The sequence below is a fragment of the Lynx rufus genome, unplaced genomic scaffold, assembly GCF_022079265.1.
Source record: "Lynx rufus isolate CCGP_SWC_20201006 ecotype Redwood Valley unplaced genomic scaffold, mLynRuf1.p SCAF_2, whole genome shotgun sequence".
NCBI lineage: Eukaryota > Metazoa > Chordata > Mammalia > Carnivora > Felidae > Lynx > Lynx rufus.
In genome coordinates this window covers 99,887,056-99,910,903 of record NW_025814834.1, presented here as the reverse complement: position 1 = coordinate 99,910,903, position 23,848 = coordinate 99,887,056, and the positions used below count along the sequence as shown (strand labels likewise).

At 34.0% G+C, this 23,848-nt stretch overlaps 1 protein-coding gene across 1 annotated transcript in view; it reads right to left on the bottom strand.

The window, feature by feature from the left end:
* Positions 1 to 23,848, bottom strand: part of DPP10 (dipeptidyl peptidase like 10) — a 649,764-nt gene that overhangs the window by 302,073 nt on the left and 323,843 nt on the right. The window contains exon 5 of the mRNA XM_047084533.1: positions 5,391 to 5,465. Within this exon, the coding sequence (XP_046940489.1) occupies positions 5,391 to 5,465 (75 nt within the window). The remainder of the gene's footprint in view (positions 1 to 5,390; positions 5,466 to 23,848) is intronic.

Sequence of the window (23,848 nt, the reverse complement as noted above, 5' to 3'; positions counted from 1 at the left end):
TGGCATAGCCTCAACTACTGAGAATGTTTTAAAAATGTCATAGGCTGCTTGGACAAGCACAGAGATTTGAGAGACAACCAGGAGCTCAGGTGGGGTTGAACAACAAGGTGCATCTCTTACACAAGGCCCATCTCTTAAGACTGGGCAAGGTGATTGTTTCATAAATAGATACCAACACAGAGTCCAACATAAAGAAGAGAGGAATATGTTCCACATGAAAGAACAAGATAAACTACACACACACACACACACACACACACACACACACACACACTAAATAAAACAGAGCTGATTTACCTGATAAAGAGATCAAAGTAATGCTCATAAAGAGCCAACTGAACCGAGTAGAATGGATGAACACAATGAGAATGTCAACAGAGATGGATAATAGACAAAAGTAGTGAAGAGAAGTCACAGAGCTGAAGAATATAATAACTGAACTGAAAAATACACTAGAGGGGTTCAACAGGTATATTCACAAATATGCATGCATATGTATATGAATATTATTCAGCCATAGAAATTAAATCTTTCCATTTGTAACAGCATGGATGGAAATTGAGGGCATTATTCTAAGTGAAATAAGACAAAGAAAGACAAATATTATATGATCTCTCTTATATGCAGAATATTAAAAAATTTAATTACAAGCACTAAGCTTATAGATACAGAGAATATATTGGTAGTTGCTAGACATGGGATTGGGACATAGGAAAAATGGGTGAACTGTTTTTATTTTTATTTTTTGTTATTTAAATAAATCAAATTAAAACAAAAGGTCTGTGAAAGTAATGAGTAACTTTTTTTTTTAATGTTTATTTATTTATTTTTCAGAGAGAGTGAGTGAGCATGTGAGTGGGATAGGGGCAGAGAGAGAGCGTGAGAGAGAATTCTAAGCAGGTTCTGTGCTGTCAGCACAGGGCCGGACACAGGGGCTTGAACTCATAAACCCTGAGATCATGACCTCAGCTGAAATCAAGATTTGGCCACTTAACTGACTAAGCCACCTAGGCACCCTCAAAGTAACAGGTAAGTCCTAAGGAAGGATTATATAATACATTTAAGTTTCTGCCTTTATCCTTTGTATTATGCATTCTGGAGATATCCAAGTACCATGTTATTAGGACATTCAAGCAGTATTTTAGAAAGGTCCCCAGGGAGAAACCTGAAGCCTCATGCCAAAAGCTAGCACCAATTTACATAAACCCAAGTGAATGATGTACCTTGAAAACATATTCTTCAACCTCAGTTAAGCTGTCGGATGCCTGAAGACCCAGCTCAGGGTTGACTGTAACTTCACTAGAAATGCTGAGTCAGAACCATCCAGCCAAGCCAATCCCAAATTCCCATTACACAGAAACAGAGTACAATAAACGCTCTTTTTAAAAAGTCACTAATTTGGGGGCAATTTATTGCATAGTTATATAAAACTAATACTGATTGTGTGTGTGTGTGTGTGTGTGTGTGTGTGTGTGTGTGAAAGAGAGAGAGTGATAATGTGTATATGTATTTGATCAGTAGATAATCAAGTTAATAATTACTTTTTCTTTAAAATACAGTTCTAAGTTGGTAAAGATGGTAATGTAACAAGCCGCACATTGCCTAAGGGCAGTATAAAGCAACGTGACGATTTTGGAAAGCAGTGCTTCCAAATATATCAGGAGCCTTAAAATGTGTTATACTTGGAAACCTATCTCACACAATATATAAAAATTGATTCAAAATGAATCAACAACCTACATATAAGAACTAGAAGTATAAAACTTTCAGAAAAAATCATAGGGATAAAACTTTATGACCTTCAGTTTGGCAGTGGATTCCTAAATACAACTTCAAGAGCTTGCATGTAGATAAATTAAACTTTATCAGAATTTTTCAAATTTACGCATCAAAGGACATTATCAAGAAAGTGAAAAGACAATATACTGAGTGGAAGAAAATGTTTTCAAGTCATGTATCATATAAGTGTCTACTGTCCAGAATATAAAAGAGCTCTTAAATACAACTACAAAAAGAATAAAGAAATAGGCAAAGGAATTCAAGAGTCCTTTCTCCAAAAAAAGAAATACAAAAGACCAACAAGCATATAAAATACATTCAACATCACTAGTCATTAGGGAGGTGAATACCAAAACCACACGGAGATACCAATTCGTACACTCAGGATAGTTTATAATAAGACACAGAAAATGGGGCACCTGCATGGCTCAAACGGTTAAGCATCCGACTTTGGCTTAGGTCATGATCTCATGGTTTGAGTTTGAGCCCCATGTCAGGCTCTGTGCTGACAGCTCAGAGCCTGGACCCTGCTTCAGATTCTGTGTCTCCCTTTCTCTCTGCCCCTCCGCTGCTGGCACTCTGTCTCTCTCTTTCTTTCTCTCTCAAAAATGAATAAACATTAAACAAAATAAAAAAAGAAGACAGATGGAAAAAACAAGTGTTTAGCGAGGATACAAAGAAATTAGGATTCATACATTGTTAGTGGGAATATAAAATGGTGCAGCCACTTTGGAAAGCAGTTTGGTGGTTCCTCAAAAAGTTAAACACAGAATTAGCATATTACCCAGAACTTCCACACCTCAATTTATACTCTGAAAATTTAAAAAAGGCACTCAGGAAATTCATGAGTACAAATGTTCACAGCAGCACTATACTTAATAGACAAAAGGTGGGAATAAGGCAAATATTGCTCAAAGAATAAATGAATAAACAAACTGTGATATATACATACAAAGGGTTACTATTTAACCATAAAAAATGAAGTGCTAATACATACTACAATGTGGATAAAACTTAAAACATTATATTAAGTGAAGAAAGCCAGACAAAAAGGTCACATGCCATATGATTTCATTTACGTTACATATCCAAATGGGTAAATCCACAGAAATAGAAATCAGATTGGTGGCTACCAAAAGGTGTGATGGGGACAATGGGGACTGATGGATTAATGGATACAGGGATTTCTTTTTGGGTGATAAAAATGTTTTGGAACTAGATACAGGGGGTAGCTGCACAACATTGTAAATGTACTGTATTGCAGTGAATCGTACACTTTAAAGCAGCTTATTTTGTGTTGACTATTGTGAATTTCAGTTCAGTTACCGAATGTTACTTTTGGGGCACCTGAGTGACTCAGCCAATTAAGCGCCCAACTCCAGCCCGCCCCAAATAATGCTTAATATATGATAATTCCTGTTTACCTACTTTTACACATAAAGGGGATAAAAGGAATGAATAAAACACACCAAAAATAATTTTAGTGGATGCATTTAAGTGGTTGCATTTTGTATGACTGCTTTCTTCCCATCTTTGTTAATGGGCATTATACACATGTGCACGCACACACACACACACACAGCCAGACACGCACAGACACACACATTAAATCATGGCCTTTCATTACTCTAAAACCATCAAAGCTCCCAAACGGCCATCTCAGTATAAACTGTAAAGAATAAAATGGAATTCAAGTTCTTCTATAATTTGGGCTCCACTAGGTATAAAGTTTTGTTATTTACCAGTAGGCTAGTCTGAACTGACTGCTATCCCTCCAAGATGTAATGCTAGTTCCACAAAGCCCTATGTTATTGCCCATGTGGGATGCTTTTCTGTTCATCTTTACCTATTTGCTCTTCAATTCCCATCAAAGGCTTCCCTTCCCACCATGATCATCTTGAACGAAAATTTTCTCTATTCTTCCATACTATCACTTCCCTAACACCTCACACAATGCTGTACACAGTGGATACAAGTGTTTGTGTCATATTACCTCTATCTGTTTGTATTTTCTTGAAATAGATGATTCAATCTTGTGTGGACGTGCACACAAGACTGTATAGTTGTTCTGTCTTTTGTAACTTTGAGTCTTGAGAGTTTTTATATATAATCTAGATATTAGTCCTTGTTGAATATGAGAGTAGCGAATATTTCCTACCAGCCTGTAGGTTGGATTTTCATCCTCTTTTACAGACCAACTCCATTCTGAGTTTTGATATACTGTGAGGCCTAGATCAGTGTATTTTTGCTTGTGTGTTTGTTTTGCCTATGGATGCCCAATGGCTCCAGCAACACTTACTGAAAAAACTATTTTCTTCCATTATATTACATTTGCACTTCCGTCAAATTTGTATGGACCTGTTTCCCAGTTCTCTAAACTATTTCTTTGATGTCTGTCTATCCCCCTGCTCATTCCACATACTCTTGATTATGGTAGCTACTAAAACCTGTTTTGTTTTTAAATTCATTATCAGTTTAATACAGATTTATATGAAGTTAAAAATGTTTAGATAATTAATATTATTTAAAAACTTGGAAATTGTAATATTTTGTTTATAAAACAAATGTTTTTCTCCTATCACATGTATTTTTCAAATCTCAATGAATACAGGGAACAGGACAAAAGTAAAGTAAAAAGGCCAAGATTTATAATGGGAAAAGAGATCTTTGATCATAATCTCCCATCTTCTGCAGTGTAAATTAGTTATTTTAAATGAAAATATATAAACTTGTCTAAAAACATAGTGCATGTATATTCCAAAATACTAAAAGACTAAAATAATTACTTAGAAGGTCCTTGGAACTGTGAAATTTTATGTGCCTCAAAGGCTTTCAATGCTTTATATGAGGACTTCTGTCTTAAGTCTATAAATTTTTATTGTCTTAAAGCACATAAAAATTTCTTGAATGATTTCCAATCATTTATTTTCTACAAAAGCTAATCTGCTGAATTGCCTTTCAACATTTACTTTGCTTCTTAACAGTGCAAATTATATCTAAATACAAAATACTCAACAACCATACATATTGTTCTAATTGTGTGCTGTAGAGCTGACACAGAATAATGAAATGCTAATTGCAATTAGAGCATTTTATTTGTTCAGAATTGATTCCTTGGTTTGACCCGCTTTCAGAATTTTCTACAACCACAGGCTTATGCTCAAATACCACAAAAGAATTCATTGACCACAACCAGAATCAATGTTTTCACCAGTCCCTTCCCATTATGTACACTGCATCTCAGGACACAGCCATCAGCAAACTCCTTAATCTATACATACATGAAGCACTTGCATATATAATAAGGCTGTCCTGAAAATGGCAAAAGGCTTACTTTGTCCAATTTGCTATACACCTTCCACACTCCCCTCTAAAAGAGACAGACTAGGAAGCATGTAGACCTAGTAGACTACTGCAGGTATTTGCTAGCCAGGTATGGAAGACAGGACACTTTCTCCAAACCTCTCTTGTGCAATACCGGTTATTAGCATCCCCCTGCAGCTATTGGATATGTCAAATTGTTTCTAGAGGAGTAGATGACCAAATAAAACTATGACTTGTTACCTGAATGAATCACAAGGAAAGATTTTCAAAGAAGATCACTTCTTTACCTGTTTGACATCATATGCCAGAAGAACATATTTTAAATCTGGTGAAACTGAATGTTTTGAGGCTTTGAAGGTTACCTAGAAATAAAAAAAAGGCAGTTACAAAAGCAGTAAAAACCTTAATAACAGAGACATTAATATGCATTTGGACATTTAATGTAGATATTTAAAAAGATCTGAATTCTCATCATAACTCTGTGGAAAAGGCATTTTGATTTCTATTATAAATATGCATGTATGTATGTATACTTATTCCGATGGATATAAACACTTGGAGAGGCCATATTACAAATTTCATTAGGAAGAAAATTTTCTAGCATATCTTTTTTATGTATATCATGTGAAGACTATGTTAATATTTTCATAAGAAAAAAGCAAAAACTTACTGAACTTTTTAAGTAACCAAAATGCTTTTATATTTTCAAGTTAGAAGGGAAGGAAGGAAGGAAGGAAGGAAGGAAGGAAGGAAGGAAGGAAGGAAAGAAGAAAAGGAAAGGAAAGAAAAGAAAAAAAAAGAAAAGAAAGGGAAGGAAAGAGGAAGGAAGGAAGAAAGAGTAACATGTTGTGGTATCATAATTTCTGTCTCTACTTTTGTTTCCTTATAGGTTTCATACTTGTATTTAAAAGAAGATACTTATATTAAAGACAGAGTCTCCTCAGAGGACACTCCTATAATAAAATTAATTAAAACATAAATACTGATTATACTTGATTATAACTACATTGCACCTGATTGATTTTGAGCCTACAGTTCTATCATTGGATAGGCCTACTATCAGAAATAATTGAAAATGAAGTGAAAAAGAAATATATTGAGAGTGGAGAAATAATTTGATTTGAAATAGAGATTATATTTAATTTCAGATGCAAAGAAAAGGCAAACAATTTGAGTTAATGCGTCAAAAGTCTACAAAATACAAAAAATAAAATAAACCGTATATGCATTTTAGGCAAACTAGTTTGTATAGTTTCTGCAGAGAAATACATATGAAAATAATTTTGTATACTTTATGTCAGGCCAATTTCTATAAGACTGAACTCTTTTAAAAATGGAAAAAAGAGAACTCAAGGTTTTTAAATTTAGAAATCCTCAAAACACAATGGAAAGGACAAGAAACTCAGCCTAATCAATATTTGAAATAGTTTGTGTGGTATAATAAAAAAAATATATTGAGTCTTTTTTCCTGATTCTTTGCACAGAGCTTCTAAAATACTTGTAGTTTTCTGAGAGAAAGGAGTGTCATTTATTATTAATAATTTTAACCATGCTTGGTGTATAGGAATGACATGACTCAAGGGTAGAGTCCAGGGAAGAGTGGCTAGACAGCTTCTGGAGGGGGTGCCCACCACCTGACTAGAAGATTAGAACTTTTAACCCTAATTGGAGGCCAGGGTGGGAGGAGGGACGGAAGATGTTCAGTTGCATGGCCAATGATAATCATGCCTAGGTAATGAGAGCTCAATAAAAAAACTATGAATGATGAAATTTGGAGGTGCTTCCTTATTAGTAAACATACTAATGTACCGGGAAGGTGGCATCCCCCAACTCCACAGAGACAAGAGACTATGCTGGGACCCTTCTGGACCTGCCCTATTCACCTCTTCATCTAGCTCTTCATTTGTATTCTCTAAAATAAATGAGTATTCATAAGTACAGCACTTCCTGTATCATTCTAGCAAATTATCAAACCTGAAGGATGACTGTGGGAACGACCAAATTTACAGCCAAGTTAGTCTGAAATGCAGGTAGCCTAGGGACTTGGGACATGCAGCTGGTATTTTAAGTGGGGGCAGGCACTAAATCCTTAACCAGTAGGGTCTACACTAATTCTGGGTGGTTAGAATTGAATCAAACTATAGGACACCCAGCTGGTGTTAGAAAATTGTTAGAATAACATAGTTAATCTCTAAGCCTGATACACAAGAGAATGCAATAGTCTGGGGAAAAATACTGTTATATGGCAATATTAAGATTTGGGAGTTTTGCCTCCATACATCTATGTTATACAGCCCATGTATAAGACACTTCAAAAGAAGATCAGAATAGTCATTGGCAGTAATTCACCTCAAGGATTTTAGTTTTCATTTCAATAATAATGGAACTAACAACAAAAAATGATAGAAAGAGAGCTACCATTGATCTATTATCAGCTCTGTAAATTGCTTATAATTTAGCAAATCTCAATAGTCCTCAATATTCCTCATGAAAATTTTATGAGGTTGGTATCCTCACTCTTATTCTTCCTTTCTCTGTCATTAACTTACTGTGTAGGAAAACTTAATGGAAATTTGTCTGCACAGAATTTAGGGTGACATTGAGAAAATAAGATCAGGTCTTTCAATACTACAGTGTCAAGAGGTGTATTGTTACACAATAAAGGGAGGTTTACTATTTATTTAAAAATTGCTCAAGAAGATGAGTATGTATAACAAGAGAATACAAGAGAAACTCCTTGAATAAATCCTGCATTATCTCACCAGCAGGAGTTCCTTTCTTTACGTTTTGGAAGAGAGCGTCCCTTCTGAATTATTTAAAGAACATCTCACCTCTGTAGTCCTCATCCACTCACATGTGATGTTTCTCACAGAAATTAACTTCACACATTCACAGGTGTGTCTGTGCCTCCGGTAACAACATTTTATAGTATCTTTTACAGTTCCTACAATTATCCAGTCTGGCACTTTATTAATTATCACTATACTGCCTCCAGCTTATACAGCACATAAACTGGGAAACTTTCCAAATACCTTTTCAGAGGCCCAAGCTGCTGAACCTTCTCTGAATTTAGAGAGTTGTGAGCAGGTCACTGATGCTACAAAGTGACTTGCTGATGATGGTACACGTGTAAGAAACACATTCTTGCAGCTTAGTCATAGGACATCAGAAGTCTCAGGCAAATCTCTCTTAGCATAAACCATTAATGTTATCATTTGTTGCATCTGGGAGATTCATTCTTTCTAGTGGCCACAGGAGACCCTTTGATCTACAATGACCCTAATTACAGATACTAATACAGTTCTGGTTGAGTCTCAACTTGATATGGCTTTAAATTAGTGTTTTGAAAGGTTTATTATTGCCAATAAGGCTATTAAGTTATCTATATATTTAATCGCTTAATTACTATTGAAATAAAAGGATGCAGAAATATTTTCTGCATGTGTTTATTGGAAGTATTTAGCAATTACACCTACCAGTGCATTTTTTGACACTGGGCATGGTACAAAGGGCATTAAAATGCATGAACTCTGCCATCCAGGAACATTCAATTAAAGCCAAGCAAGGTTGGATAAACAGAGGAAAATAAATATGCAGATGGTTAACTAACCCAATTAAATGAGGGAGGCAAGACATTTGATCAAGTTGAGAAGAAAATGCATGTTTCTAGGCAGCTTGGGAAGATTTTGCAGTACCTCATTCACATGTATCATTCAATTCTACCAAAACTCACTTCTTGAACATTCACAATATTACCATTACCATAGTAGAACTGAAAGTGCTAGAAGGTTGAGAAACCAGGCTCATTAAAATCCTTTCCATCTAATATTAGAAAGGATGAGACAAGCATTCTGTTTCTCTATAGTCTATGGTAGAGTAGGACTCCCACACCCAAATGCCTAGAGGGACAGAGTATAGACAAGTAGAATTAAGCTGTATGGGTAAATTGAGGGCAAATGGAATAGTCAGACTATCTAAAAGGGGCAGTGGTCCCTCGGCTCCAGAAAACCATCATCTTCTAAGAAAGTTCATATAGTATTTCTAGTGTTGCATTTTTTTCAAGATAAGCTAGAAACCAAGACTTTAATTTACAATCTCATGATTTTTAACTATAGACCAATACTTTTAAATATATTTATAGGCGCCAATTTCTACCTGTGGGCCACCAGTTTGCTAATTTGGGGTAAAGTAATAATTGCCATAAGGATGAGGAAAGGGCAAGAAGACAATGTTATAGGACTTAAAGAACAGAATGGTAACTTTTTTCATATATTTTCTGGCAATATAAGTGAAAAATTCATGATGTAGTGTTTCCCACTTAAATGAAATTACAGACTATGTTATTAGAATAACCTTAACAATATGCACAAGTAGCTTAAAAAGATTACTGGAGAAATGGGGGTCAGCCCCATGATTACTGTTGATATTAATAATGCATGCACTATTACTAACAGGAATATAGCAGAGCTGATTGCTGTGTTTCACGAATGGTGAAGTTTAAAGTCAAAAAAAGCAACAAAATCAGATTTGAATTTATAACTATTACTCTGGCAGTTGGGTAAAAACTGAGCTGGATCTGATGACAGCCTAAGGTCATTAGATCTGGTAAGAGGATCTCACGACAATTTAGTCAAGCAATGCCAAGAAGTCAAGGGTGAAGCAGGGGCATAGAGAGGAAGAGACACATGCAAGAGAGATGATAGATAAAAACAAAAGAATTTAATGATTAGATTTGAACACTGAAAAACAAGTAAGTATCCAAAGTAATTTTATGTCTCAAGTTTTTAGCACTGGGTGAATGTTGCTATTGTAACTTAAGTTAGGCAAAAGTGAAAAACAAAAAACATATTTTGAGGAAATTCTGAAACATTTCAATTTCAGACGTGTTATGGTTATAGTCCTTTTAGAATATCCAGCAGGGGGTGGGAGTGAGAGATGGAACCTACACTGCTAAGTCAGGTAAGCGACAAACTCTTGATTTTGGCTCAGGTCATGATCTCAAGGTCATGAGATGGAGCCCTGTGTGGGGCTCTGCGCTGACAACTGACAATGTCGAGCCTGCTTAGGATTCTCTCTTCCTCTCTTCCTCTCTTCTCTCCCTCCCCTCTTCTCTTTCTCTCTCTCTCTCTCTCTTAAAATAAAAAGAACTTAAAAATATATATTCATAAGATCCTACAGGGGATGTTTGAATTTTTTTAAATAATAAAAGCCTGGAGTTTAAGAGATATACCTAGGAGCTTCATTATTAATCATTATACAAAGCATTAGATGAAAGTTTGTTTGTATTCAATGTAAATCTATCCCCATCAAATAAAAGAGACTAAACCCCTAAAACAGTATGCCCTACAAGGGATGGATCAGTAACAATGCAATTATTACAAGTATTGCTTACTATTACTTTTATTCCTTAAATGTATATGCTTTCTTTGTTTTGTACTTTTGTTCAACCTGCTCCACCTGCTATAAAACTTTCACAACTTGATCTGCTCCTTATTCAAATTGTATTTCTCTAAAATACTCCCTGTCCTTTTCAGCTCAAGTGATTCATCTGACCTTATATGTATATAATTATATGTGCAGTTCATTTAATCATTGATCACTGTTTCATGATTGCTCTTCTAGGTTGTTTGGGACTGCGATTTACATCTTTTATTGCCACAGTAATGCCCCTATTAAGAGGCTCTATTGCAATGATTCACTCTTGTCAGAAACATTATAACTTGAGGTAGAAATAAGATAATGATAGTGTTGCAAGGTGTCAGATACTGAAGATCAGGGCAAGAAATCATTAAACACAAACTTAAATGTCAGAAGTGCCAGAAAAGATAAAATATTCAGTTGTAGGACTTGAGGATGAGAAAGGACAGAGCAAGAGGAGAAGAATAAGAGATGGAGTTAAAATTAGCACTAACTGGTAAGAAGGATTTGGTTGTATGTTAAGATTGAGACACAAGAGAAACATGGGAACTGTACAGTTTGGGTGGGTATTGTGCACGATCTTGCAACAAGCTGGTGATAAAAATATTTATAGCCATCTCTACTTACAAAAGTAAATAAACAAAACAACTGGCCTAGGACCTTGAGTTGGATAATGCTCTAAGTCTTCAAGTGTCAGTGGGTATATTTTTAATACATAGAGAATGATTAAAAGAAGAAGGTAGGTCTCTGTGGACCCTATGATCTTTTCTTCCTGCTCCCTGCACCTGTACCCTACCAAGCTCCCTACAGACTGATACCTATACCCCTTATGTTTAATTTATTTGGGCCATAACTTCCCTCATCACTCAATCTCATTTTTAGTTTATTGATACATGACAAAAAAGTTTAGAAAAAAATCATCTCTTATTCTAGAAAAATAAAATACTAATTTTTCAAATATGTGATTAAGTATATATTATGAATAAGTTTCTTTAACACTGCAGTCTATAAAAGACCATGAAATATACATGATGGAGGATTTTAGAAAGTCAGTTGACCTTAAATGGATGAGAGGAGGAAAATGGTCACTACGCACTTAACTGATACAAAGGAAAAGGAGATGAAGGGAGGCTAGAAAAGAAGGCAAACCAAAATTTAGTCCATGGTATGATGCTAAGAATGGGCTCTCTTTCTCTGCCTGGCTTCAAATTAAATGAACAAAGAAGAAGCAAATAGATTGTTTTTTATCTTGTAGCTCTGAACCAAGCCATGATTTGTTTTTATAGCCATAACTGTGTTTATATGCAAAGAACTTAAAAATCAAATATCTTATTGTATTTTTTCATGTTCTCTTTTCTTAGCTACTCAATTAGTTAGTATAGTGTTTAAGTTATATTTCTTTGTGATACCCATGACATCCATGTTGTATAAACTTAATAGATGGTCTCTTTTTTCTTGGAACCATGCATTTTATTGATACTAGAATATTGTGTAAAGTACTAAATGCAGAAAATGCCATGGTACAAGTAGGTAGTTTTTAAAACTATTGAATAGGGACCTATTGATCGATACCCTGTAGAGTATTTCACATATGTATTTATTGCTCAATAAATGTGAATAGCCAAATTAATATTTATTGATTTGGATCACAGACCATACACTAAAACATTTAAAAACCAATTTTTATTTTTATTTATTTATTTACTTTTTAAATATTTATATACAAAGATGCTTTTTGAGAGAGAGAGAGCAAATGAGCAAGCACAAGTTGGCGGGGGGCCGGAGGGGGAGGGACAGAGATAGAAAGGGAGACACAGAATCCAAAGCCAGGCTCTGAGCTGCCAGTGTGCAAAGCATGACCTGAGCCAAAGTCGGACGCTTAACCAAGTGAGCCACCCAGGTGGCCCAACAATTTTTATGTTTAATAGATGGTGAAAACTAATAGTCTCTGAATTTTATTAATAACTAAAAAACAGGGCAGACAAGGTGACTTTGATGAGAAGAGTGTCAATATTCCTCTACCCCAAAAGTCAATAAATTGGAAACGCTTTGGCTAGAGAAAGGAGGAAAAGGATATTGTAGCATGTATATGTATATAAATTATTTCTTTGAAGTTCAGTGTGTGCTATTCTACTGACTTCAAATTGTCTAGGGCTTTCTAATCATTATATTTCAAGCATAATTTTCTTTTAAGTGATTGCATTCAGGTGCAGCTGCACTAAAGAATAGAGCCTATAGAGTAATGGAAGACATGCAGTTGGCCTACAGACCCATGAAAAGATGCTCAACATCACTCATCATCATGGAAATGCAAATCAAAACCACAATGAGATATCACCTGACGCCTGTGAGAATGGCTAGTATCAAAAAGGCAAGACATAACAAGTATTTGTGAAAATGTGGAGTAAAAGAAACCCAGGTGCATTGTTTGTGGGAATGTAACATGTTGCAGCCACTATGAAAACCAGACTGGATGTTCATGAAAAAAATTAAAAATTCAAATACCATACAATTCAGTATTCCACTACTGGGTATTTACCTAAAGAAAATGAAAGCACTAATTTGAAAATATATGTGCACTCCTATGTTTATTGCAGTATTTACAATAGCCATGATATGGAAGCAACCCAAGTATCCATTGATATATAAATAAAGAAGATGTAGGAGGTATGTAGGTATGTATCTACACACACACACACACACACACACACACACACACACACAATGAAATATTTCTCAACCATAAAGAAAGAAATCTTGCCATTTATAAAAACATGAAAAGACCTAAAGGATATTATGCTAAAATAAGTGAAGTCAGGTTGAGAAAGAAAATCATCACATGATTTCAATTATTTGTGGAATCTAAAAAAAAAAGTGAACAAACAAAAAACAGAAAGAAATCCATAAATACTGAGAATAAACTCATAACTGCCAGAAGGAAGAGGGGTGGGGTGCAAATGGATGAAGGGAAGTGGGAGGCACAGGCTTCCACTTATAGAATGAATAAGTCATGGGGAAGAAAGGCACAGCATATGGAATATACTCAAAGGTATTGTAATAGTGATGTATTATGACAGATGGTAGCTACAATTTCCGTCAGCATAGCATAATCTATAGAATTTTGAATCACTATGTTATATACCTGAAACTAATGTAATATTTTGTGTCAAACACTCTTCAATTAAAATAAAAGGAGTAGAGGTGCCTGGGTGACTCAGCCAGTTAAGTGTTTGACTCTTCATTTCAGCTCAAGTCATGATCTCATGGTCGTAAGATGGAGCCCTGCATTGGGCTTCATGCTGAATGTGGAGCCTGCTTGGGATTCTCTCTCTTCCTCTCTCTGCCCCTCCCCCATCTAAAACACATTAAAAAGAGAAAAAGAATAGAGCATATAGAAATATATCAAAAGTTATGGAAGCCCTAAAGATTATCACATCAGAATTTCTGGGTGAGTTTTCCTCATGATGACCTAATTAATACATGCTCAACAGAAGGCTTATAAGTTAAGATGGGTGGACTAGAGCTCTCCAGCAGGAAATTACTTGTCTATTCGTTAAAAATCTTTATTTTTATTTTTGAGAGAGAGAGAGAGAGAGAGCAAGTAGTGGAGGAACAGAGAGAGAGACACACACACACAGAATCCAAAGCAGGCTCTAGGCTCTGAGCTGTCAGCACAGAGCCCAAGGCAGGGCTTGAACTCACACACTGCAAGCTCATCACCTGAGCTAAAGTCGAATGCTTAACTAACTGAAACACCCAGGTGCCCCACTTGTCTATTCTTGTTAAAATATTCCATCAGGTAAATATTAGAGACTATGATTCCACAGATCTAATTAATGAAGTTATTTTTTAAAATGTGATATGTACATTTCAGGTATTTATGTTAGTCATACAATTTTATTTCTGCCATAGGCGAGAAGATGGCTACTGAGAACTGTGCAATTACCCTATTTTTATTTCTTTTTTATTTTTAATGTTTATTTATTTTTGAGAGAGACAGACAGACAGACAGAGTGTGAGCAGGGGAGAGTCAGAGAGAAAGGGAGACAAAGAATCTAAAGCAGTCTCCAGGCTCCGAGCTGTCAGCACAGAGCCCAACGTGGGGCTCAAAGCCACAAGCCCCGAGACCATGACCTGAGCCAAAGTCGGACACTCAACTGACTGAGCCCTCAGGCGCCCCTGCAATTATCCTATATTTAAAAAGAAAGAAAAACATAACGATTAATATTGCTTTATTAAAAAGAAAAGCTTTAACCTGACTCTTCTATAGAAGTGAGAGAAATGGGAAAATATTGGTGCTTCAAAAAGTAAATTTGCTTGAGAACTCATCATTTTTTCTTATGGATAAAAGGCCTACTTAAAATTTGCATGACATCATTAATTTAGCATTATCATTAATAATCCCAAATAAAAAGAGAGAAGAAAAGCTAGCAACTAAAAAGAAACATATTTATTCCAGATTTGAAATATTCTGGAATATTCCTCAATAATACTATGTTTGATATCTACTCCCCTGTCTCTATATTCTATCTTGGATGAAATAATAATTTCATATAAATATACTCCATATAACATTATATAGAGTATAATATTTGTTAGTTGTTTTCATCTTAATGGGTCTTGGATGCAAAGAATTAGATTAATAAATTTTTAATTGTGATATAGTATAATTCACAATCAAATGAAAACATAGGATGCCCAGATAAATATCAGATAAACAAAAATATATCATAAATATGAAAATAATAACTGTATAACTATGAAAATAATATGAAAATAATGCAATATCCTATAATAATCACGAAAATAAGTGAACCACAGCTAAATGAAAATATGTACGAATCAGTAACAGAATGCTGAGTAATAAAGAGAAATGGAAGAAGATCATGGGTTGCCTGATGCATCTATTAAAAGTTCAAAATCAATTAAGACTAAATAACATGTCATTTAGGCAAACACACATACACACACAAGATGAGTTAGATATTCACCAGATCCCCAAAGATGTAAAAATAATTTTCAGAGTGAATTAGTTAAAAAACAGTTGTCATTTACTAAATTGCACTTTAATGGTCCAAAGTCGAAAGTCATTCTTCTTGTCCACTTTCTCCATAATGTCCATTAATAGGCCCAAGCTCAGCTGAGGACACCAGAGGTTGTTTGCAACTATGACTGAATAAATGTCTGTATTCTCATTTCCTGATGCACACAAGCAACTATTTTCTTATGATATCAAGGGAGGAATTTGTGGGCTGTGGGGCATATGAAGTCTCTATTTCACACAGTAATGAATGACAAATGGTTACCCAGAGTAAAAACACAAATTACACTCCTATCTGCAATGAGTAAGAGATCCTGTTCTCCACATTCTTTCCAACACTTGGGAATATCAGAGTTAAGCCTTGCCAAACGGACAGGTGTAAAATACAATCCCATTGTTGGTCACCATTTTTCTTTTTATAAATAATATTAAGCATCTATTTATTTGTTTACTAACAATGCTTCTTTTATAAAAAGTCTATAAATAGATTTTGCTCATTTTTCATCAGAACTGGGAAAGTGTTTATTATTATTATTAATTATACATCTTTTTTAAGTTAACTTATGCTTTTTACCATATCTTTATCATTTACTACTTGGCATTCTTTAGTATGGTAAAATATCTGTCTGTGCACTCTAATTTTAACGTGAAACTATAATACATACAAGATATAAACAACAAAAATATAAAGATATGATGTTTAAGAGGAAGATTCTGAATATGCAATTTATTTGAAAAAAACAGAATAAAAATGTTGGGTTTTCACCTATGAACATCAGTACTTCTAAAGTACATTAACAGGTGGTCTTTGAATACTCATGCTCAGGACTCATAATGATAAATTGAATCTCCATTTGTTTCTCATTTGTCAGTATCTATTTGATAAGCAGAGATATCATACATGACCCTTCTTTGCTAAAGCAAAGAGCAATAGTAAAGGAAAAGAGTAATTTTAGATTTACGTTCATGGTGGCACAAAACTTTCCGTTTAGTTGTGGAAAGAAAGAGGGACTGCAAAGTAAGTCAAACCCAGTGGAATGACAATAGGGAACAATCATAAAGTGCCTCCACATTCAATGTCTTGAGACCAAATCCCCAAGTCTGAAGAACAGTATTATTTTCTCTCATCTCACAGTCAGAGTTGCAAATATTGCTGGTCTCCTCAACTGTGCTTAGGAGCTCTGTTAGAGATTCACCAGATTTCCAAACATGGATATAAAAATAATTTTCAGAGTAAATTAGCTTAAGAGTTGTCATTTACTAACATTGCATCTTACTGCCCCAAATCTACAAGTCATTTCCTGTACTGCCCCCTTTCTCAGAAATGTTCATTAATAGCTTTAATCTTCTCATGAAATATATAGAAGACAAAGATCAATAACTTTTCTGCATATAGTTAAGTCTCCAATGCAGACTGTTTTAAGTCTAAGGCATGAAGAAGGTGTTCAGTTTTTACACTTCTTCTTTTTTTTTAATATGAATTTTATTTCACGTGGAAAATGAGGGGAAACTTATGGGGTACATTCCTAAGGTCTTATGGGGCAGATGATGCTTTTAACTATTATTAAATAGGTAATTATGGCTGAATGAGTTTGTTATAGACATTCAGTCAAAACCTTCTCCATTGTCCCTCCTTTGTTTTTCTTTTTCTTTTTTTTAAGACTCATTACTTGTTCCTTTTTACCAGTTAATAATAGATACATCTCAACCAAGAGATTTGAAATAAAATCCTTTCACAGGGCTTTCCAAATGGTGGTGAATGAGTAATTCCAATGACATCAAGGACAAATAGAAATATCTGAAGGAAAAAAATTGCTTTACATGAGCACCAATGCAAAGTTCCAATTTGAAAAGTTCGTGCAAAGAAATTCATAGGAAAAAACTGAACCAACTGCCAATGCATGTATGACAAGATGATGCCCATCCTCACTCATAATTAAGTAAGTACAAATCAGTATAATAATTAAGGGTTATTTTGCCTCAACCAAAAAAAAAAAAACATGTTGTGACAGCAAGAGTACAGTATTAAGCAATATCATATACCACTGGTTGACTTGTTTAATACAATTTGATACTATCTATTAAATTTCAAATTTAATTTCAAATTTCCTTTGACACAGCAATACCACTGTGTGAATTTAGCCTATAAATACATTTCAAAAATTGTTTCCAAGTGTATCTACAAGTGCATAACAGGAAATAAATAGCACATCATGCAAAGAAATTCTATATAACCATCAAATAATATTAGAGAAAAACAAATGGGTTTATGTAAAGAGAACCTCACGTTACATTATTAAGTGAATAAAAAGTGTAAGCTCTCCATACTGTTGAAATATACACACACACACACAGAGTGTATATATTTGAAAATATTATGTTGTTTATGTAGAGACCTATGAAGATATACAGACTTATTTCTGGAGAATTGTTTGATATTATTTGGTACAAATGTGGACATGGATGTCTTCAAAAAGGATATGGAAGAAAACTTTTATTTTCACTGTATGTGCACATGAGTACCAGCTCTGTCCAACAGGACTTTCTATGATAATGGAAATATTCTGCACACAGTCTAATGTGTAACCATTGGCTTCACTGGGCTATTACACACATGAAATGAGGCTGATGTGACTAAGAGATGGATTTTTAAATTTTCACATGATTTTAATGAATTTAAAAATAAATGTAAATAGACCACATATAGCTAATGACTCATATTAGATAGTTCAATAAACTATTTATAGTTTTTAACCATATATTTTCATTCTATTGTTTTTAGAAATGTCAACGAAAAAGATTAAGAATATTTGTGTCCTTAATTATATTTTATTGAAATATCCATTAAATGTCAATATTTTAAGCGGCATATATAAATTATGGATACAGTAGGGAATGACCAAGGATAAAGAAGAATGCCATAGAATTGTATTATACAAATATAAGCTCTGATTTATTCAGAATTTATAAATGCTTTGTTCCTAACAAAGAGAATTCACAGTGTGAATTTGTTTTTATTTTTAGAAAAAATATATGAGTGTATGTAAGGATACAAGATTTCTCCACATATCTATATGAATTAAATCTTAACTTACCACTTCTTTTATAAAAAAGTAGAATGCTATTCTAAGTATTTTTCTTCTAAAATGAATAACACCATGGTGTTGCCACTTATAATGATGTGAATAATCTCTCATTCTGAATAAAATATGATTGTACTTCTTTAGTTAGAAATACATATTTCAGGGGCGCCTGGGTGGCGCAGTCGGTTAAGCGTCCGACTTCAGCCAGGTCACGATCTCGCGGTCCGGGAGTTCGAGCCCCGCGTCGGGCTCTGGGCTGATGGCTCAGAGCCTGGAGCCTGTTTCGGATTCTGTGTCTCCCTCTCTCTCTGCCCCTCCCCCGTTCATGCTCTGTCTCTCTCTGTCCCCCAAAAAATAAATAAAACGTTGAAAAAAAAATTTTTAGAAATACATATTTCATTATAATTTACTTTTTGAAATTATAAGCTGGTTATTCATTTATCTTAGATATTCTTTCTTCCTTAATGTTTCATTAAAATCAATAGTATATACAACTGAGTCCTGAAGAAAGTTTTTCAAAGTTGCGTAAATAAGAATATCTGGGACCTGATGAACATTTTTAAAAGTTGTATAAATAAGATAGAACTAGTTAAGAATAGTCCAGGTATTTAAAATAGGCTGGAAAAGGTTCATAATGTCAGACAGTATAGCTGGTAAAGGATAGGATTTTCACTGTAATCTCTCCCAATTCATATAGTAACTCTTAACCATTGATTATCTGTATTAATGGCTAAGAAGTTGCAATCATTCAGTTAATACAGAGAGTCTATTATCTAAAAGAAAAGATAGGAAGAAGGAATGAAAGGAGGAAGGAAGGGAGGGAGAGAGGACAGAGGAGAGAGGAAGGGGGAGGAGGGAGAGAAGGAAGGAGGCAGAGAGGGAGGGAGGGAGGGAGGGAAGAAAGGAAGGAAGGAAGAGGATATTAAAGACAAAACGCCACTTTTCTCATGATGAAAATGACTTCACTGTTTTACAGAGAATATCTAAGCAAGGTGAGAACAGACAATTATACTTAGTTATATTGTATTGGGGAATTCCTTATATTCCTTCCTGCTTTGGTAAAACTGAATGCAGAATATAAAATGCAGAGAAGAGAAATAGGAAGATAAAAAATTCAAAAGTAATAAGTAAAAATTTCTTAATGTGATGAAAAATATTAATGTACAAGAAGCTCAACAAATTTCTAGTTAAAAAAATTTGAAAAGGTCCTCACCTAAACTAATCACAGTCAAATAGTCAAAAATCACAATGAATGAACTTGTAAACAAGAGAAAAAAAATAATGTATCACACAGAACGGATAAGACTAACAGCTAAATTTTCTTAAGAAACCATACATATCACATGTTAGGATGACATCTTCAAAGTATTGAAAGAAAAAACATCATCAACAAATAATCCTATATTGAACTAAACACTCCTTCAAAAATCAGGGAGAAATTAAGCCACGTCTAGATAAACAAAAATTGAGAGCTTTTGTTGCTACCAGACCTGTGGTCCAAGAAATATTAGAGGGAGTCCTTCAGGTTGAAATTAAAGGACACTAAACAGTAACCTGAATCCACATGAAGAAAAAAAAAATGATCTAGTAAAGGTAACTGCATGGAAATTCTGAAAGGCAGCATAAACACACTCTAATTCCTCTCTCCCAGTATTTATTTAAAAAGATGGCTTCATAAAAAATAATTTTAAAACTGTATTGTTAGGTTAAAAGTATAAAGCCATAACTTGTAAGACAACAAAAATGCAAAGGAGAGAGAAGAAATAAAAATATGTTGGTACAGTTTTTGTATACTATTTCCATCAAGAAAATATACCAATTGTAAACAAATATTTACTTGATAACAAAAAGCATAAGTTCCAAAATACATAAAGAAAAATGAACAGAATTGAAGGGAGAAATAGACAATCCAACAGTAATAGTTTGACTTCCTGACCCAATTTCAATAATGGATAGAACTAGGCAGATTATCAATACAGAAAAAGAAGACTTGAACAACATTATAAAGCAAAAGTATCTAACAGACAGAAATCCCTAGAAAAAAATATATTTTAAGGAAAAGCACATGGAACATTCTCTAGGGAAAGACCATATGTTAATTTACTGGTTGACCTTAAAATTCAAATGAAACACTCTCTAGGGATAGACCAAATGTTAATTTATGGGTTGATCTTAAAGTTCATATGAAATGAAAGGGATCAAGAATATTCAAAACAATCTGGAAGAAGAAGAATGTTTGAGTACTCACAGGTCCTGATCTGAAGTCTTACCACAAAGCTACAGTAATCAAGATTGTGATAATGGCATAAAGATAAACATACAGATTAAGAAAATAGAGAGTCCAGAAATAAATCTATACATCGGTGGTCAACTGATATTTTACAAGGTGCTAAAACCATTCTGTGTGAATAGTCTTTTCAAACAATGTTGCATGAACAAGTGAATATCCACAGGCAAAAGAATGGATACCCTGCCTCACATCATACACAAAATGAACTCAAATCACAGAACTAAATGTAAAAATAAAAATTGTAATATTTTTAGACAAAAACACAGGAGTAAATCTTTATGATAATGGTTAGCCAATAACTTCTTGGATTAACAAGCTATATAAGACAAAAGAAAAATAGATAGACTTGATTTCATTGAACATAAAATCCTTTGTTCATCAAAGGATACCACCCAGAAAGTAAAAAATTACACACCTGGCAGAAGTGATTTGCAAATTTTATATATGACAAGGAACTTCTATTTTGGAGATATAAATGGACACTTACAATTTAGCAATGGAAAGAGTCTAGTTAAAAAGTGGGCAGAGGATGTTATCAGAAATTTCTCTAAAGAAATGCAAATAGCCAATAAACATATGAAAACATGCTTAACATCATTAGTAAATTCCGGAAATGCAAACCAAAGCCACATGTTATACCACTCCCCACACACTAAGGTGACTACAATAAAAAGGTAGACAAGAACAAGCATTGACAAAGATGTGAAGAAATTTGGCTCCTCTCATACTGCTGGTGAAAAGGTAAATAGACAAGACCACTTTGGAAAATAATTTCACAGTTCTTCAAAATGCTAAACACAGAGTTACCATATGACCCAGAATTACACTGCACAATAGTGGAAAGATGTCAAGAAAGAGCAATGAAAACATGTACCTACACAAAACTTGCATACAAATGTTTATCTGAAACTTCAAATGTTCAATTGAAACATTTGTATATTTCATGGTAGCCCTAAAATTAACCAATTCAAATGTTTATTAACTAGTGAATGGATCAAAAAAGTAGCATATCACACAATGGAATATTATTTAACAATAAAAAAGAATGAAGTATTGATATATCCGAAAACATATATAAACCCTGAACATATTGTGCTAAGTGCAAAAGTTAGTCATAAAAGACCACATACTGTGTATTTCATTTATCTGAAATGAATGGAATGCATAAATCCATAGAGATACAAAGTAGACTACTAGTTGCAGGAGGTTGCAGAGAAAAGATTCCAGAACTGGAGAACTGGAGAAAGACTTCTAGTGTGTATGGGTTTCTTTAAGGGTAGGTGAAATTAGGGTAGTCTAAAATTAGACTGTGATGATGGTTGCACAACTCTGTCAGTATACTAAAAAACATTGAACTGTACATTTCAAATGAGTGACAATTATGGTATATGAAGTATATGCCAATAAATCTGTTAGAAACACACACAGACACACAGAGAAGGAAGATAAATTAGAAAAGAAACTGAAGAGTAGTATGATACATTCAGAGGATTCAGTGTTATTTGCATAGTTTAATTTCTTTCCCAAGTGTTAAAGTAAACTTTTAATTCAGATCTAGTTTTCCCATTAGTCAAAAGCAAGAAAAAAAAAATCAGTTACAGGAGTCCTACTTTGCTTATCACATGTCATTAATTAATAGATGAACAGAGGGGCTCCTGGGTGGCTCAGTCAGTTAAGCGGCCCACTTTGGCTCAGGTCATGATCTCATAGTTTGTGATCTCGAGCCCCACATCCGGCTCCGTGCTGACAGCTCAGGGCCTGGAGCCTGCTTCGGATTCTGTGTCTCCCTCTCTTTCTGGCCCTCCCCTGCTCACACTCTGTTTCTCTCTCTCAAAAATAAATAAACATTAAAAAAATCAAATAGATGAACAGATTTTCCTGAAACTAAGGTGCAGGAGACATTTCTTTCAATGTCTAATCAGTAATGAATGCATCTGGGGATAAAATAAAGCTTCTTATATTTATATATATTTCTTGGATAGCCTACAAATTAACCATGTTTCAAAATAATAAAGATGTTGCAAAGAATCAAGTAATTGTTTCCTGTAAATGTCAATCTCTGCTTAAAATGAATATCATTCACTTCAATAATTGGAAGATCTTTTTACTTGTTTGTAATCTGATGAGATCACACCTGTATTGAATGGGGAAAATTATTATTTTGGCTTATAAATTACCCTTTTTGCAACTGATTCAAATTTTAGGAGAGTTAATTAAATTTCATTTTTTCCTACATTCTCTCATGGACCAGTATGAATAAAATATTTAAATAAATGATGCTATGTGGAAAAGAAAATAAATCTGATTAATTCATAAAATGTACACTACATGTCTACTTTGTGCTATGCCATCATTGTTCTAGTCACTGAAAACAAAAAATTGAGTAAGTTTTGGTTGGCCTCTTCTCTTAAGATATTCATAAACTAGTGAAAGTTTAATGAAAGATATAAAAATGTATCATAACGAATTAATTAAAACATAATCAAAATTTATCTTTGGATAAGCTTACATATATCTGGGTTCTAAAGCAATAACTACTTCATTAATTATGTCAACCATCTATTTGAGTCTTTTGAAATTAAAGTTTTAATTTTAACATTTCAATCAAGGAACCTGATACTCTATGCAGAAAACCTGAAAGCCTCCACCAAAACACAGCTGGAACTGATAAATAAATTCAGTAAAGTCTCAGGACATAAAATCAATGAACAGAAATCTGTTGCATTTACATACACCAATAATAAAGCAGCAGAAAGAGAAATCAAGGAATCAATACCATTTATAACTACACTTAAAATCATAAGATATGTAGGAATAAACCTAACCAAAGAGGTAAAAGACACAATATTATTACACAAAGCAATCTATACATTTAATGCAATCCCTATTATATTACACAAAGCATAAATCCCT